This window comes from Micropterus dolomieu, linkage group LG20 (genome assembly GCF_021292245.1).
Source record: "Micropterus dolomieu isolate WLL.071019.BEF.003 ecotype Adirondacks linkage group LG20, ASM2129224v1, whole genome shotgun sequence".
Classification (NCBI taxonomy): domain Eukaryota; kingdom Metazoa; phylum Chordata; class Actinopteri; order Centrarchiformes; family Centrarchidae; genus Micropterus; species Micropterus dolomieu.
This window is the reverse complement of record NC_060169.1, coordinates 18,052,540-18,065,930: the sequence shown is the minus strand read 5'-3', so window position 1 is coordinate 18,065,930 and position 13,391 is coordinate 18,052,540. Positions and strand designations below refer to the sequence as shown.

The following is a 13,391-nucleotide window of genomic DNA, read 5'->3' as shown; positions in this document are numbered from 1 at the left end:
TCAACAGCTCCCTATCTACTGGTTGTGTCCCTGATTATTTTAAAACGGCTTGCGTGAACCCACTTTTAAAGAAACCTGGTTTAGATCCCTCCCTCCCATATAATTTTAGACCAATTTCAAAACTGCCTTTTATTGCAAAGATTCTAGAAAGAATTGTGTCCAAACAATTGCTCACTGTACTGGAAAATAACAAATTATTTGAAAAGTTTCAGTCTGGTTTCAGGAAGTACCACAGCACTGAGACTGCCCTGCTTAAAGTCACCAATGACCTTTTAATGTCTGCTGATGAAGGTATGTGCTCAGTCCTGGTACTCCTGGACCTTAGTGCTGCTTTTGACACCAGTGATCACAACATCATGTTAGACAGACTGAGGCACTGGGTGGGGATCTCTGGTACTGCCCTAGAATGGTTTTCATCCTACCTGTCAAATAGGAAGTTATGCGTGTCGGTAAACAACTATGTCTCCTCATTCTGTCCAGTTAAATATGGTGTGCCTCAGGGGTCGGTCTTAGGACCCATTTTGTTTTCCTTGTATCTGCTTCCCCTTGGACATATTATCCATAAACATGGTATTTCTTTTCATATTTATGCTGATGATACACAAATATACTTGCCCGTCAGATCCACAGACCCTGGAATGCTGAGTTCACTAAACAACTGCCTTTGTGAAATTAAAAAATGGATGAATAATTTTAAATAATTTCCTCCAGCTGAACTCAGACAAAACAGAAATCCTGGTCATTGGGTGCGAGCAGCACACCACAAAGCTTGTTCAATCATGTTTTTATCAACTTAGAAATATAGCAAAAATTCGATCTATGTTAACTTTTAAGGACACCGAGACCATTTTTTTACACACCTTCATCTCATCACGCCTGGATTATTGCAACAGCCTTTTCACTTGTTTAACCCAAAAATCTACTGATCAACTCCAGACTGTCCAGAACTCAGCTGCCAGGCTTTTAACCAGAACAAAGAAATATGACCACATTACCTATGTTTTAGCTTCATTACACTGGCTCCCAGTGTGTTTTAGAATTGACTTTAAAATTTATTAATTAATTATTATTAATTATATTATTATTAAAAATAATAATTATTGATCGCTTTTAAAGCTCTTCATGGCCTCTCGCCTTGTTATATTTCTGACCTTTTAGTCCCATACACACCAGCACGTACCTTGAGATCCTCGGGCAGAGGTCTGCTGTCTGTTCCAAAGTCTCGACTGAAAACTAAAGGGGACAGAGCGTTTGCTGTCAGGGCCCCGAGGCTCTGGAACAGCCTGCCCGAAGAAATCAGGTCGGCTGAGTCAGTGAACTCTTTTAAGTACCTTTTATTTTATTCTATTTTACTTATTTTATATTTATCTTAAACGTGTATTTTAGTCTTTTCAATGTTTTCTTGCTTTTATCTTGTATTGTTTTTGTATTATTGTTTTTGGGGTATTATTGTCTTTAAACTTGTTAAAGCACTTTGTAACTTGTTTTTGAAAAGTGCTCTACAAATAAAGATTATTATTATTATTATTATTATTATTATTTGGCCAAGACTGTAAGACATTTACATACATTCTACATTATTTGTTACTGCCTGATGTTACGACATCAGGATTTCAGGCATTTTCCTTAGATATTGCCAGTAAACTTGAACATTTCACATGCAGCTACCAAGAGGGACTGAGGCAAAGTAAGTTGCTCCAGGAGGAGAAGCATGAAGAAGAAAATGCTGCAGATAAATTGCTGGAATTGAAAAATAACGATGAAGAGAGTGGAAAGAAGATACAGACAAGCAGGTAAACAGAATCTGCTGCTTTGAAAAAGTACTGCAGTACTATAAACCTAAAAATGTAGCATTGCATCAGGTGAGTGTACCTCATTATGCTCTGCTGCCATATGGCAGAGTTTATAGCATTAAAGTAGTTTAAATACATCATGAACGTCTTCTAACAACTTTGAAGAGTTAGAAGTCCATGTCAGTATATGAATCCTCTAACTTTTAAAAAATACTTTGTCACTTTGCACACCTATTAGTCACTTGTAGAATTTTTTATACTTGATACCTTGATCTTTTTTATGTCAATAACAACAGAACAACAACACTATTGCCAGGCACTGAGATTAATTTCACAAACAGTATAAATAGACAGCACATCTTTATGTAGCTCAGCATAATTTGCAAGTGATTATTCATGAATGGTAAATCAACTTCTATGTTCATTATTCCAACAAATATATTATCCATTTTACCCATCTTTGAATGTATAAAGACATGGATCTCTTTGACGATTTCAAGCCAGGTTGAGGTTTTTCTTTTTGCTGAATGTTTAGATACGTATCTGTCATTTTATGAAACTCCTATCATTTCATTTGAATACACATATAAAACTGTTGACAGCAATGAAAATACCGGATCTATACTGTAAACATTATCTTCACAGGAGGATGGAGGAGGTCCTGGATCTTCTTGGTCGGTTTTGTCCCAAGATTTCCATGAGTCGGCGACTTCTCTGGATCGCCCTGACACTGTTTGTGGTGATGTGTCTGGTTATCAGTATTTTTACATTCTTCAGTGGCTACTACAAGAGACATGAGGACACGTAAGCAGTGAAGGACTTTGTGCGAGGCGAGATGAAGATCTTTGGATCAAGTGTAGCAGCACAACCAAAGAACCCCAGCACAGAAACAACAGAGGCGACAGTCGTCCTCTGTCTCTGTCAGTTTACCATATCACCATACTCAGACTCACTTGAATCCATGACCCTGATTCTCAAGGGCCAAAGACGTTTTGGGAGGCTTTATGGATAATGTTGCCTTTGTCATGGTTAACAGCATTAATTTATAATTTTGTTTCAATCGAAAAATTGAGAAAAAGGATTAGGGTTAAGGATTTTATTTAGGGACCAATTATATAGTGTGATTAAATATATATTCAAAGTAGATCATAGGTAATGATATGTTCTGGTTTGGGTACTTTTTGATGATGAATATGACACTTTTAATTAAATGCTGTGCAAAGTGTGTATTTATCTACACAATATTAAAGTATAATCTATCAGGTCCAATACATAATGAAGCCTGAGAGATTTTGAAGTCATATTTAAGGACATAGAATTCATTTTTGTTCAATTTCTACAATGTGTATTTAAATACTTTTAAACATAAGCACATTCCAAAGTAGTTCCTTAAGTGCAATATTTTGCAGTTGATGGTTCTCGTTTGTGCCATTTTGGATTGTGTCTTCAGAGCACTGAGATTTTCTTCTTGTATGAGAGCACTGTTTAGATGGCATGAGGCTTATTTTTTTTAATTCTTTGCACATGTGTGCCTGCCTGTGTTTTCTGTGGATTTTATGCTCTGCTACCTTTAAATAAAGGTGCCTGAAAACATATTATAGTCATTTCCATTGAGGAATATAAGTTGCTATCAAAGCAGATTGGTGCTACAATCCGTCTTCCAACATACCAACCAGAGGACTTAAACCTGCAACAGCCAATTATTATTTCAAATTTTTGTCCACTTGGGCACAGCGCAAACCAGCAGAACACAACATTTTAACTTTTAAGTTGATTTGGTGAACTTGTTAGCAAACACTTGCGTATTTACACATCCAGCAGTTATTGAGCAATAATTTATTTGGAGTTATGTTTCTGGCCACACGGCAGATGCATGTTCAAAATTTACTCTTCTTGTAACTCCGTTTTTGGTCTCCACCAACTTTTGAGGGAAATATCTGTGGTTATGGTGTACTGCGGGTTTTAGTGTGTTTTAGGTGTAAACAGCTGCCTGTTGTGGCCCAAAAATGACACAATTAGAGCGGTGAGAGTGAACCAAAGCAGAAAAGTTGCAGCCTGAGAGCTAAACCTCACTATAATGCTCCATAAAACCATGGGTAGTTGCAGATTCAGGTGATAATTCTCTGTAGGTTTTGTCACATTGTTTTAACATTTTGATCTATTTCATGAAATAAACACATTTCCTAGATTTAGATGAGAAGACTGATACCGCTCTCATGCCTCTTTGCTAAACATGAAGCTACTGCCAACCGAGACTGGATATGGTGTGAGAGTTACGACAAGCACGCTATGTCTCATTTGTTTATCCAAACCAAAACTGAAGGGTAAAAACGAAAGGTTGGAGTCTCGTTGTCAACATGAGGTTGCGGAAACAACAGAATGTCACTGCAGTCATATTTTCTTGTTCACCAACATGCCTGTTCCAACTTTCCAACACATCAAACTTGTATCACATTCTCATTGGGGATGTTTAATTATCTCAGGAAACCATTTAGTGTAATGAAATGTAAGGTAATTCTAATTTAACACTAGGGATCTTATTATGACCCCAAAGACACAGAAACCCCAGCATTATGAGAAGTACCCGTTCCTTTATCGTCGCTCCAGATTGTCATTTATTACATATATCCTCATTGACACCTCACATCTTACAAAAACACTGCTGCATGTTCGTCAGTGCTCTTTGCGTCATTTCCTGCCGTTCAGGGTGTTTTTGATGAGATGTTTTTGTGGAAGTGGGATGTTGCCAGGTGCCAAAGGCTCATCAGAGGATACCAGAGATCATAAGCATGTTCATGACTGAGTAATGTCCCATGGGAGGAAACCATTTGGAGAAAAGTGCCCAGGGTCAGATGTCAGTAATGGTGCAAATCACTTACTCTCTGAGGATAGGACAAGTGCTTTTTTACATGGTTTATTCTGATGATATAAACTTCCAATTAATCCAATTAATGCATTATTTATGTACTTAACTGAAAATCACTTGTTTAAGTCAAAGAGCTTTTCTGTTTAAATCATCATTTTATTATTCCTGGAGCATGAATGCATTTTGCCTCCTAGTGGCTTTCTGTAGCTTTGTCTCCTGTTGACAAATTCGTTTTATCTCTTTTTCTCCTGGGCCCTGCTCCTAGAACATATGATGGCTCTTGATCTGACCCATAAGCAGTACAGCCCACTTCCTTTTCCTTTATTTTTTGGCAATGAAAAAAACCCAGTGAGCAGAATCACCTCTATTTAACCCCCCCATTTGACTCACAGACACATAAGCCCTGCAGCACTTGTCATCCCTGGCATTCACCCGTCTCTACTTTGACCACTTGTTAATATGATCTGGCTTTGCATCACATCTGTGTTGTCAATTACTCTAGTCATCTCCAATCAATGTATTAATGCAAGCCGCATCACAGGTAGGTGATTCCAGCTGTTTTGATCTTTGTTCATAAGTAGAATATTCTTTTTTGTTTCTGTGGATAAATGTAGGCAGCTCCTCTTCCTAAAAGTAGAATCTGTTTGTGTTTCATCACATTTACTGCTTCTACAAATACTGTAAACCTAAATCTGAATATGTTTTATATGCTGTTTCAAGTTTTCCCAGCAGCGAGCCAAAGTATTGCTGGAGTTTTCCAGGTTAGCTTCTTAAATAACCTCAACCAGCCAGAGTATGCCTTCAATGTCTCTGAAGCTCGGAGGCTATGCTTGTCCCTCGGTGTGAACATTGCCTCAAAAGCACAAGTACAAGAAGCGCTCACCAGAGGTTTAGAAACGTGCAGGTAAAAGACCAGAGAAGAAATTCACAAGATCACCTCAGCCATCTCAGTGGAGTTTAATGAAGTCCCTGATGTTATGTCATGTTTTGTTTTGTTCAGGTATGGATGGATCGATGAGCATCTTGCAGTGATTCCCCGCAGAAAGGCCCTTTCTAATTGTGGCCGAAACCAGGCGGGCTTGGTGACATGGCGAGCTTCTGTTACAAAAAAGTTTGATGTGTTTTGCTTTAATGAATCAGGTATTACACTGTTATATACATCTTTGTCTCTGGCTTTACACTACACATTAAGAGGAAACGTTCATTGATGTTCATTGATTGATTGAAGATATCTTCCATGCTTTTATTTACACACCTCTGGCTTTTTGTTCTTTAAACAAAACAATCTGATTGAAAGTTGATATACATCAAGGTATTAACTCAGATGAATGTGGCTGAATACCTCAGATGTTGCCTATGTTAATTATTATTATTATTCAGCTGCATTTTTTAGTACATATAGAAAACTACTTGTTGGTAAACTGAAATTGTGGGAAAACAGAATTGTGGAGGTTTGTTTAAACCTCCACAATTATGTGGGGTTATGAGGATTTTAAGTGAATATGTAACATTACCATCAGAAATGCCCTTTTAATATTTTCATACACTATGTCAAGGAACCTGCACAAGAACAGCACTATCAGTACATTGTTGCAATGGGAGGCAGATACAATTTTCCTAGCAAATACAAAGTTAAAACCAATTTGACTCAGACATACATTTATCAAATGACATGCTCTTTGTTTAAAACTTATCTAATCTCTCATGGCTTTAAACAGATGCAGCAACACAACTGAAGGATACAACGGAAAGCCCTTTGAGCAGAAGGGTTAACTTGGGGCAAACTCAGTCTTTTTCCAGGGCAGCAGACTCAACACTGAATATGCACTCTACATCTTTCTCATCCCTTCTTCCTTCTTCCTCCTCAACTCCTAAAACCATAGACAGCAAGGCAGGACCAGCCCAGTTTCTCAGCAGTGCACAGGGCCCTACTGGAGGTATGAGAGTTTTGCTCACAACAGAGTTTATGCTGTAAAGGTTTTTGAAAAATACAGTAGTAAAAAGTAGTGAAAACATACGAGTAAAATACAAACAAAGTCCTTTTTTCATAAATGTTTGGATTTGATTTTTGTTTTGTTTGACTCATGTCTTTCCCTTCCATGTTTTATTGTTCCAGCAAAGGCCATACTCATCACCTCAATGTGTGCCCTTTTCCTTGTTGCAATAATCATCCTTGCATACATAAAAATGTGAGTGGTTTTCCATATGAAAATAATATATGTAATACCGAGGTCAAAAAACTGTGGGAAAACTGATACAAAGCATCTTTCCTTCATGAAAAAATGCCTGGTATTGCATATTAAATCATGTTTCTCCCTTTGGTGTTACTATCTATTAGTGCAGAGTATGATTGGTTTCTTTCTCTCTGTGAAAAGGAGAAGAAGTCACGTTCTGAGCTCTGAGGTGAAGCAGCAGCTAGAGCACATCCAGACAGAAGAGTGGACATGTGAGAAGAATACAAAGGAATCCAAGGAAGATGTTGAGGAAGATGAGAGGATAGAAGTGGGCGACAATGCAAATTAAACATTTGATCGTCTGATGGGATATTTTTAGGTAACACTCCGTGGACAACCACTGAGTAATATTCTTTTCAAGGATAAAGATAAGTCTCTTGTTGTGTCTTTGTTTTGTGTGAAAGGAACAGAAGTGGATTTATTTTTGAATGTGTTCCATGTCTTTGTTAGTATTTTCAGTCATCTGACATTATTAAATGGTGCAGTTTAGCCACTAGATGGCAATGTTTGAAAAACAATCATTGTGAAGACTGAAGACCTTTTATTCTATAAAGATACTGTGTGCTGCTTAGAGACAAAGAACATACATGTAAATGCAACATTTCTACAACAATTTCAAGAACTTTTTAAAAGCGGTATATATCATTATGAACTTAGGTATCTCCCAAATCTTTCAATACACCGATAGCTTTCCAAAAAACAAACTGAAACTTTTTTGAAAACTTTTTTTTACAGACGTTTAAGGGAGAGACACAGGAAGAGTCCCAGACTGGACATCATTCATCTCTAATCAGAGTTGTCTGAACTAACATTATTTAAAGCTTTTTCTACCATAAGTGTTCTTATGTCCAATGTACAGTGTTTACAGTAACTGAAAAACTTCAAGTGTATGACATACCCCATCACAAAATGGAGTGTTAGGTACAACTGTTTATACAAAGTGGGTTAGTGTAATGACAAGTGTGTTAATTTACTTCACACACGTCTGGCCCTCCACAGCTTTTGTCTATTCCTTTGAGAGCCATCATAATCCTGTCATCCAAGGCATGCGTTTTCACTTTACCAAACTCCTCTGTTATCAACTTGTGACCAGCTAAGTTTTGCTTTTTAGTTATGATGTGATATTGTGTTGTTCATTTATTCATCATGGTCACTACTGACATTTTTCAAAATAAATTTAAATGGTGTTTACTGAGTGCTCAGCATGGTGGGATTTTATTCATACTCGGAATTCATAACTTCAGACTTCACTGCGTCAACTATGAAGCTAAGTTCATTGCACAGTGTTTCATGTCTGTAGGCCATGCGGATCTGGGCGACGTTGGTCCGACAGATATCGTTCCCTTCAGGCCCATCCTTCAGATAGTTTGCGCCTAAGAAGTGCTTCTTATCCTGTAACCAAAAAATAAAATAAATTGTTGGGAGACGGGATCAATGATGATTCAATGTAGTGGAGAGGAGAGTATGACATAGAAAAAGGAGGAGTGAAAGTGTCAGTGTACCTGGTGAGACAGTCCACTCTGCAGCACACTGTTTCTGGCTATTTCACACACATCACAGGTGCTTAGCTTCCACAGCTGAGCTGCTATAGCGTACTCCTCCATTAGTGGTTCCTAGAATCAGGACACACAAAGAATGGATAAGAATAATTTACACTGTAGAAATAAATCCATCTAAAGCACACTGCAAGAGTATGTTTAGTAGTAAGATTCTAACATACTGAAGTGCAGCCTAGAAATACTATATTTCCTGTGTATTTGTTGTTGTGTACCTTAGTGTAGTGGAACTGCATGGGATCATCTGTGGACAAGGACACGCACAGGCCTTTGTGCAGGAACTCTCGGAGAGGATTTTTGGAGTATTCCAGGAAGAGGCTGTTGTTGCTGAGTGGAGACATTGCAATTGGCACCTGGGCCAGGTAGTACAGGTACTGCAGCACAGGGCTCTGGGGGAAAATGAAGTTTAAAAAAGCAAATACTGCTCTGGCAGCCAGACAAACACATACGGCACACATGTACATACAGTGCTCCACTGTTGTTTGATGTCCATATTACAAGCTTTCTCCTGATTTAAGAATCATCTCCTTACATAAATCCATTTGTCCATTCATGCTCTCATCAGCTGTTTACATGCAAAATATGCTAGTATGTTTCAGTTTTGTACAAGCACTCACAAGTACTGAATTGTTAAATCTAAATGATTCTATTTCCCTATAATGAACACAACCTGATAAACTATTAGAACTTGTAGGCCTTTATCCACATTGTCCAGACTTATTTACATTGGGATACAGTTGGGTTATTGTAGTTAATAAATAACTTACCCAGATGTAAATGTACTTTATTGTCATATACACATAGTGAAATTCATCCCTGAAAGGAGCAGTGGGCAGCTGTAACGCAGACATGGGGAGAACATGCAAACTCCACACAGAAAGGCCTGGGAAACTGGGGTTTGAACCCACAACCTTCCTGCTGTGAGGAAACAGTGCTAACCACTGCACCACCGTGCTACCGCTTTTTTTTTTTTTTTTATGTAAAAGAATGAGATGAAAATGAGTCTTGCTACCTCGCTGAAAGAAATGACTTAAATACTGTACATCTGTGCAGTTTTGGGTTTCAGATCAATAGCAGTGTCATCTATTTTCCTTTCTTCAGGACTCACTTCCTGGCCTTTGTTTTTGGAACATAATGTCCATCCACCGGAAATTCAAAACTTTCATTTTCCTCTCTCTGACCTGCAATTCTTACATTTTCAACTGTTCTGTGGTGAACCGCAGCGCTAATAGCGGGAAATCTGCAGGACATTTCGGATACAAAAGCTGACAAAAACCTGGTCTGAAAAGGACAAACAAATACTTCAAAACAGTCAGAAGGATGAAAAGTGTATTTTAGCGTTGATCATGTTGCCTTTTGGTCAAAAAGTTAAGACTCATCGAAACAAACATTCCCTGTGTTCTCACATTGTGGTGGCTATTTCAGTCTACAGTACATTTTGAAGAGGGACAAAACACATAGAAGATCATTGAAAACCCAGTCATATTATTGATCTTTGGCTGGGGGTGAGCCCACACAGAAGCAGCAACATGTTACCCACTCCTTGCCCTGGGAAAAATCCCTTTTTGATCCTTATAACTTCTGCAGACAACATCTGAACTTTAATTGCTGTAATAGTAGGTTAAGAAATGGCCCGGTCAACAAGTCTGTACCTTCTTCAAGTTGAGTCCATGTGAGATGTTGTCAGATGTGAGAAAGGCAGAGACCAAATGAGTGATTGATCCAGCTTCTCCGCAATGGGGACGGAACTGGAAGGTGCTCAGTCCACGCTCTCTGTAGAGGACACAAAGGGAAAAAGTAAACCGGTCAATCAATATACGAAAACAGAGTGACAGTGTCTTATTTTGTTCATCATTATATTCATCATTCTGAGAGTATTTATAGATATATCAGCTTCACTGCATATCGGGATACCACATCAGCAAAGAGTGTTCAGCAGTTCAGTACTTGTAAAATGCTTACTGCCCTTTGGTTAATCAATCACTTCCTCTCATAGAGTTCTACAAAGTAAACTGTCCAATCAGGTCCTAGATTGTAAAGTCCTCCATCAATCTCACAGCAAAGTCCTCCCCTTTAATGATCGAAGAAGAAAGAAGGTGTTATGGTCTTACTTTCTGAGGTTGTTGAGGACCATGATGTTTGCGTACATGTGGAAGATGTAGTAGCTGTAGGGAGGGTTGTCGTCTGCAGTCCACTGTTCAGGCTTTGGGCTCCTGAAGGAGAACATGTGATCACTGTGTTTGGACTCGTCGTCCACGCTGTCAAAGCCTGACACCTTCACACACACAAAAAAGAAATGTACTAATTTACTTGTGGAATAGTTTTATGAAGTCTGGCAGGTAGAATTATGTCAAATAATTGAAATGTGGTTACTCTAATTTTAATTTTATACCCAAATTAATCACCCATGCCCTTGAATTCTTTAATCTTCCCAAAATCAATAAATTAATTTCCATTACTTGGACTCCCATTTAGCATTTATAAGCAGAAACATTTAATAAATTGTTTTTTACACACTATAATGTGTGAGCAGATGTAAGTGTTTATTAATGTATAGTATTTGTCTACTATTATATTAATTAATACTATGAAGACTATGAAGAAGATTTTATTAACTACAACTGTGTTTTTCTATATTGCCACTTATTATCTGTTTATATACTGGCCTCCACTTGTGGATGCTTCACAGTTGTGTATCTGCTTGTAACTACATTAGAGTGTGTTATAAACCATTTATTATGTGTTTATATACTGCAAATAAATAAAACATGGGGGATGGGGGTCTAAGTACAACAATGAATACCAGTAAATAGGTCATTTTAAGCATAAATAAAATCTTGAGGGAATTAATCACTGTTTTTGTGAACTAAAATGAATAATTTCAAGGCATGAATTGCACATTCATGCCATGCTCTGTAGGTTGTGATATGATATGATGAACCCTACAAAATTACATCTTACATATTTGAGGAAAACATGAAGTTCTTTGTGCTTCTGTGGGTTAACAGTAGCCTCAAATAGAGGAAGAAATATGTTCTCCAGCATCTTGGCAAAATTGGGTACCAGCTTCTTCAACTTGAAAATATCACTGAAACACATAAAAACATTGTCTTATATACTTAGAAAATTTCAAGATTTTACATTTTAAGAAATACTTTTAAATTCTAAGCTTGAATTGTTTATCACTCACTATATTCTGGGCACTTGAATGATCCACCTCATGTTTGGAGAGTTTACTTTGTGGTGAATGAACCACTTAGACAGACTGTCCCACTCGTCTGGAGAGCGTCCGTAGATAGAAAGGCGTGGCTCTGCATGCTGGTACTTACTCTCTTCCAGGTCATGGGCCACTTCCTATTGAAGGGGAGAAGCAGAGTGAGTTAAACTGTCTCTGCGTCAGTTCTGACTTAAAATGTGGGATTACAGGATATGATACCTTTATGATGCGAGCAAAATACTCTCCGTTAATGAGGTTGTCTGCTTTCAGGAAGATTTCCCGAAGTTCGCTGGCTCCTACTGGGTTATACTTCGAATTAAACTTATCAAACCGGTGGAAGGTGTGTCTCCCCTGTAAGGTTTATAAATAAAAAGCCCAGAATAGTCAGTCATGAAAAAGTGCTTATGCAAGGTATTTCCTGCACTGGCAGTGACATTAAGTGACACAAATTAGAGGCAAAGAGAATGAAGGAACTGTAGATAGCAGAGAGATTTCTTACATGAAATTTCTATCCATTTTTGCTTTGACAGGAACAAAATTAACTGATTTTAGCCACATTCTGACAAAATTGAGAAATTTATTAATTTTGCTCCCCATTTCAACATATTTTTACGGTAAAGCAGAAAACTTTATGAAACCTAATGCATAAACACAGTGGCATCTACTTTTCTTACAGCATGTACATCCAGAGAGTCCACAGTAAGGTCATAGGGGTCCTTATTGAGGTTGTGGAAAACCTGCTGGAGGGTCATCTTTTCTCCAGCCTTTTCCAACACCACGCGGCCAGAATCGGTCTTATATGTTTCCTGGATGAAGGTCAGCAGGTGTTTCTGAGACATGCAGGCAGCTGCATGAATATGAGTGTCCACCTGAGAGAAAGAAACAATGTCTACAAGTCTTACAAATAGTTAAAATTAGGTTTAAGTTATGAGTTACGGTGTGTGTTGTGATGTTTTTACAGTGACAAACTCTGAGAGATAGTATTAGATTATACACTCACCTAAAGGATTATTAGGAACACCATACTAATACTGTGTTTGACCCCCTTTCGCCTTCAGAACTGCTTTAATTCTACGTGGCATTGATTCAACAAGGTGCTGAAAGCATTCTTTAGAAATGTTGGCCCATATTGATAGGATAGCATCTTGCAGTTGATGGAGATTTGTGGGATGCACATCCAGGGCACGTAGCTCCCGTTCCACCACATCCCAAAGATGCTCGATTGGGTTGAGATCTGGTGACTGTGGGGGTCATTTTAGTACAGTGAACTCATTGTCATGTTCAAGAAACCAATTTGAAATGATTCGAGCTTTGTGACATGGTGCATTATCCTGCTGGAAGTAGCCATCAGAGGATGGGTACATGGTGGCCATAAAGGGATGGACATGGTCAGAAACAATGCTCAGGTAGGCCGTGGCATTTAAACGATGCCCAATTGGCACTAAGGGGCCTAAAGTGTGCCAAGAAAACATCCCCCACACCATTACACCACCCCCACCAGCCTGCACAGTGGTAACAAGGCATGATGGATCCATGTTCTCAATCTATTTACGCCAAATTCTGACTCTACCATCTGAATGTCTCAACAGAAATCGAGACTCATCAGACCAGGCAACATTTTTCCAGCCTTCAACTGTTCAATTTTGGTGAGCTCTTGCAAATTGTAGCCTCTTTTTCCTATTTGTAGTGGAGATGAGTGGTACCCGGTGGGGTCTTCTGCTGTTG

At 38.4% G+C, this 13,391-nt stretch overlaps 3 protein-coding genes across 6 annotated transcripts in view; 2 read left to right on the top strand and 1 right to left on the bottom strand.

The window, feature by feature from the left end:
- The window catches only part of mrvi1 (murine retrovirus integration site 1 homolog), a 39,376-nt gene extending 35,990 nt beyond the window's left edge, over window positions 1-3,386 (top strand). The window contains exons 39-40 of the mRNA XM_046031783.1: window positions 1,665-1,793; window positions 2,439-3,386. Coding sequence (XP_045887739.1) covers window positions 1,665-1,793; window positions 2,439-2,601 — 292 coding nt within the window. The 3' untranslated portion in view covers window positions 2,602-3,386. The remainder of the gene's footprint in view (window positions 1-1,664; window positions 1,794-2,438) is intronic.
- A 1,646-nt stretch (window positions 3,387-5,032) lies between these two features.
- Window positions 5,033-8,088, top strand: lyve1a (lymphatic vessel endothelial hyaluronic receptor 1a). 2 transcript variants are annotated; one of them, XM_046031782.1, is made up of 7 exons: window positions 5,033-5,200; window positions 5,380-5,563; window positions 5,660-5,799; window positions 6,378-6,596; window positions 6,776-6,848; window positions 7,035-7,212; window positions 7,629-8,088. In XM_046031782.1, exons 1-6 carry the CDS (start codon window positions 5,119-5,121, stop codon window positions 7,180-7,182), a joined length of 846 nt encoding a protein of 281 aa, XP_045887738.1. In that variant the 5' UTR covers window positions 5,033-5,118; the 3' UTR covers window positions 7,183-7,212; window positions 7,629-8,088. The 2 variants fall into 2 exon arrangements, with proteins under 2 accessions (XP_045887738.1, XP_045887737.1); XM_046031781.1 differs by having other exon boundaries at window positions 5,035-5,200; window positions 7,035-8,088.
- Window position 8,089: 1 nt separating this feature from the next.
- The window catches only part of ampd3a (adenosine monophosphate deaminase 3a), a 10,977-nt gene continuing 5,675 nt past the window's right edge, over window positions 8,090-13,391 (bottom strand). For all 3 annotated transcript variants that reach the window (XM_046031777.1, XM_046031779.1, XM_046031778.1), the window contains exons 7-15: window positions 12,341-12,535; window positions 11,886-12,017; window positions 11,640-11,803; window positions 11,411-11,537; window positions 10,561-10,724; window positions 10,102-10,222; window positions 8,665-8,838; window positions 8,396-8,506; window positions 8,090-8,285 (exon numbers count right to left, since the gene is read on the bottom strand). In XM_046031777.1, the coding sequence (XP_045887733.1) occupies window positions 8,109-8,285; window positions 8,396-8,506; window positions 8,665-8,838; window positions 10,102-10,222; window positions 10,561-10,724; window positions 11,411-11,537; window positions 11,640-11,803; window positions 11,886-12,017; window positions 12,341-12,535 (1,365 nt within the window). In that variant the 3' untranslated portion in view covers window positions 8,090-8,108. The remainder of the gene's footprint in view (window positions 8,286-8,395; window positions 8,507-8,664; window positions 8,839-10,101; window positions 10,223-10,560; window positions 10,725-11,410; window positions 11,538-11,639; window positions 11,804-11,885; window positions 12,018-12,340; window positions 12,536-13,391) is intronic.

Coding starts and splice junctions, on each gene's coding strand:
- lyve1a (XM_046031782.1), top strand. CDS start 5,119: ATGATCTGGCTTTGCATCACATCTGTGTTGTCAATTACTCTAGTCATC. Junction 6,597..6,775: donor TGCACAGGGCCCTACTGGAG/GTATGAGAGTTT, acceptor TTATTGTTCCAG/CAAAGGCCATACTCATCACC. Junction 6,849..7,034: donor ATCCTTGCATACATAAAAAT/GTGAGTGGTTTT, acceptor CTCTGTGAAAAG/GAGAAGAAGTCACGTTCTGA.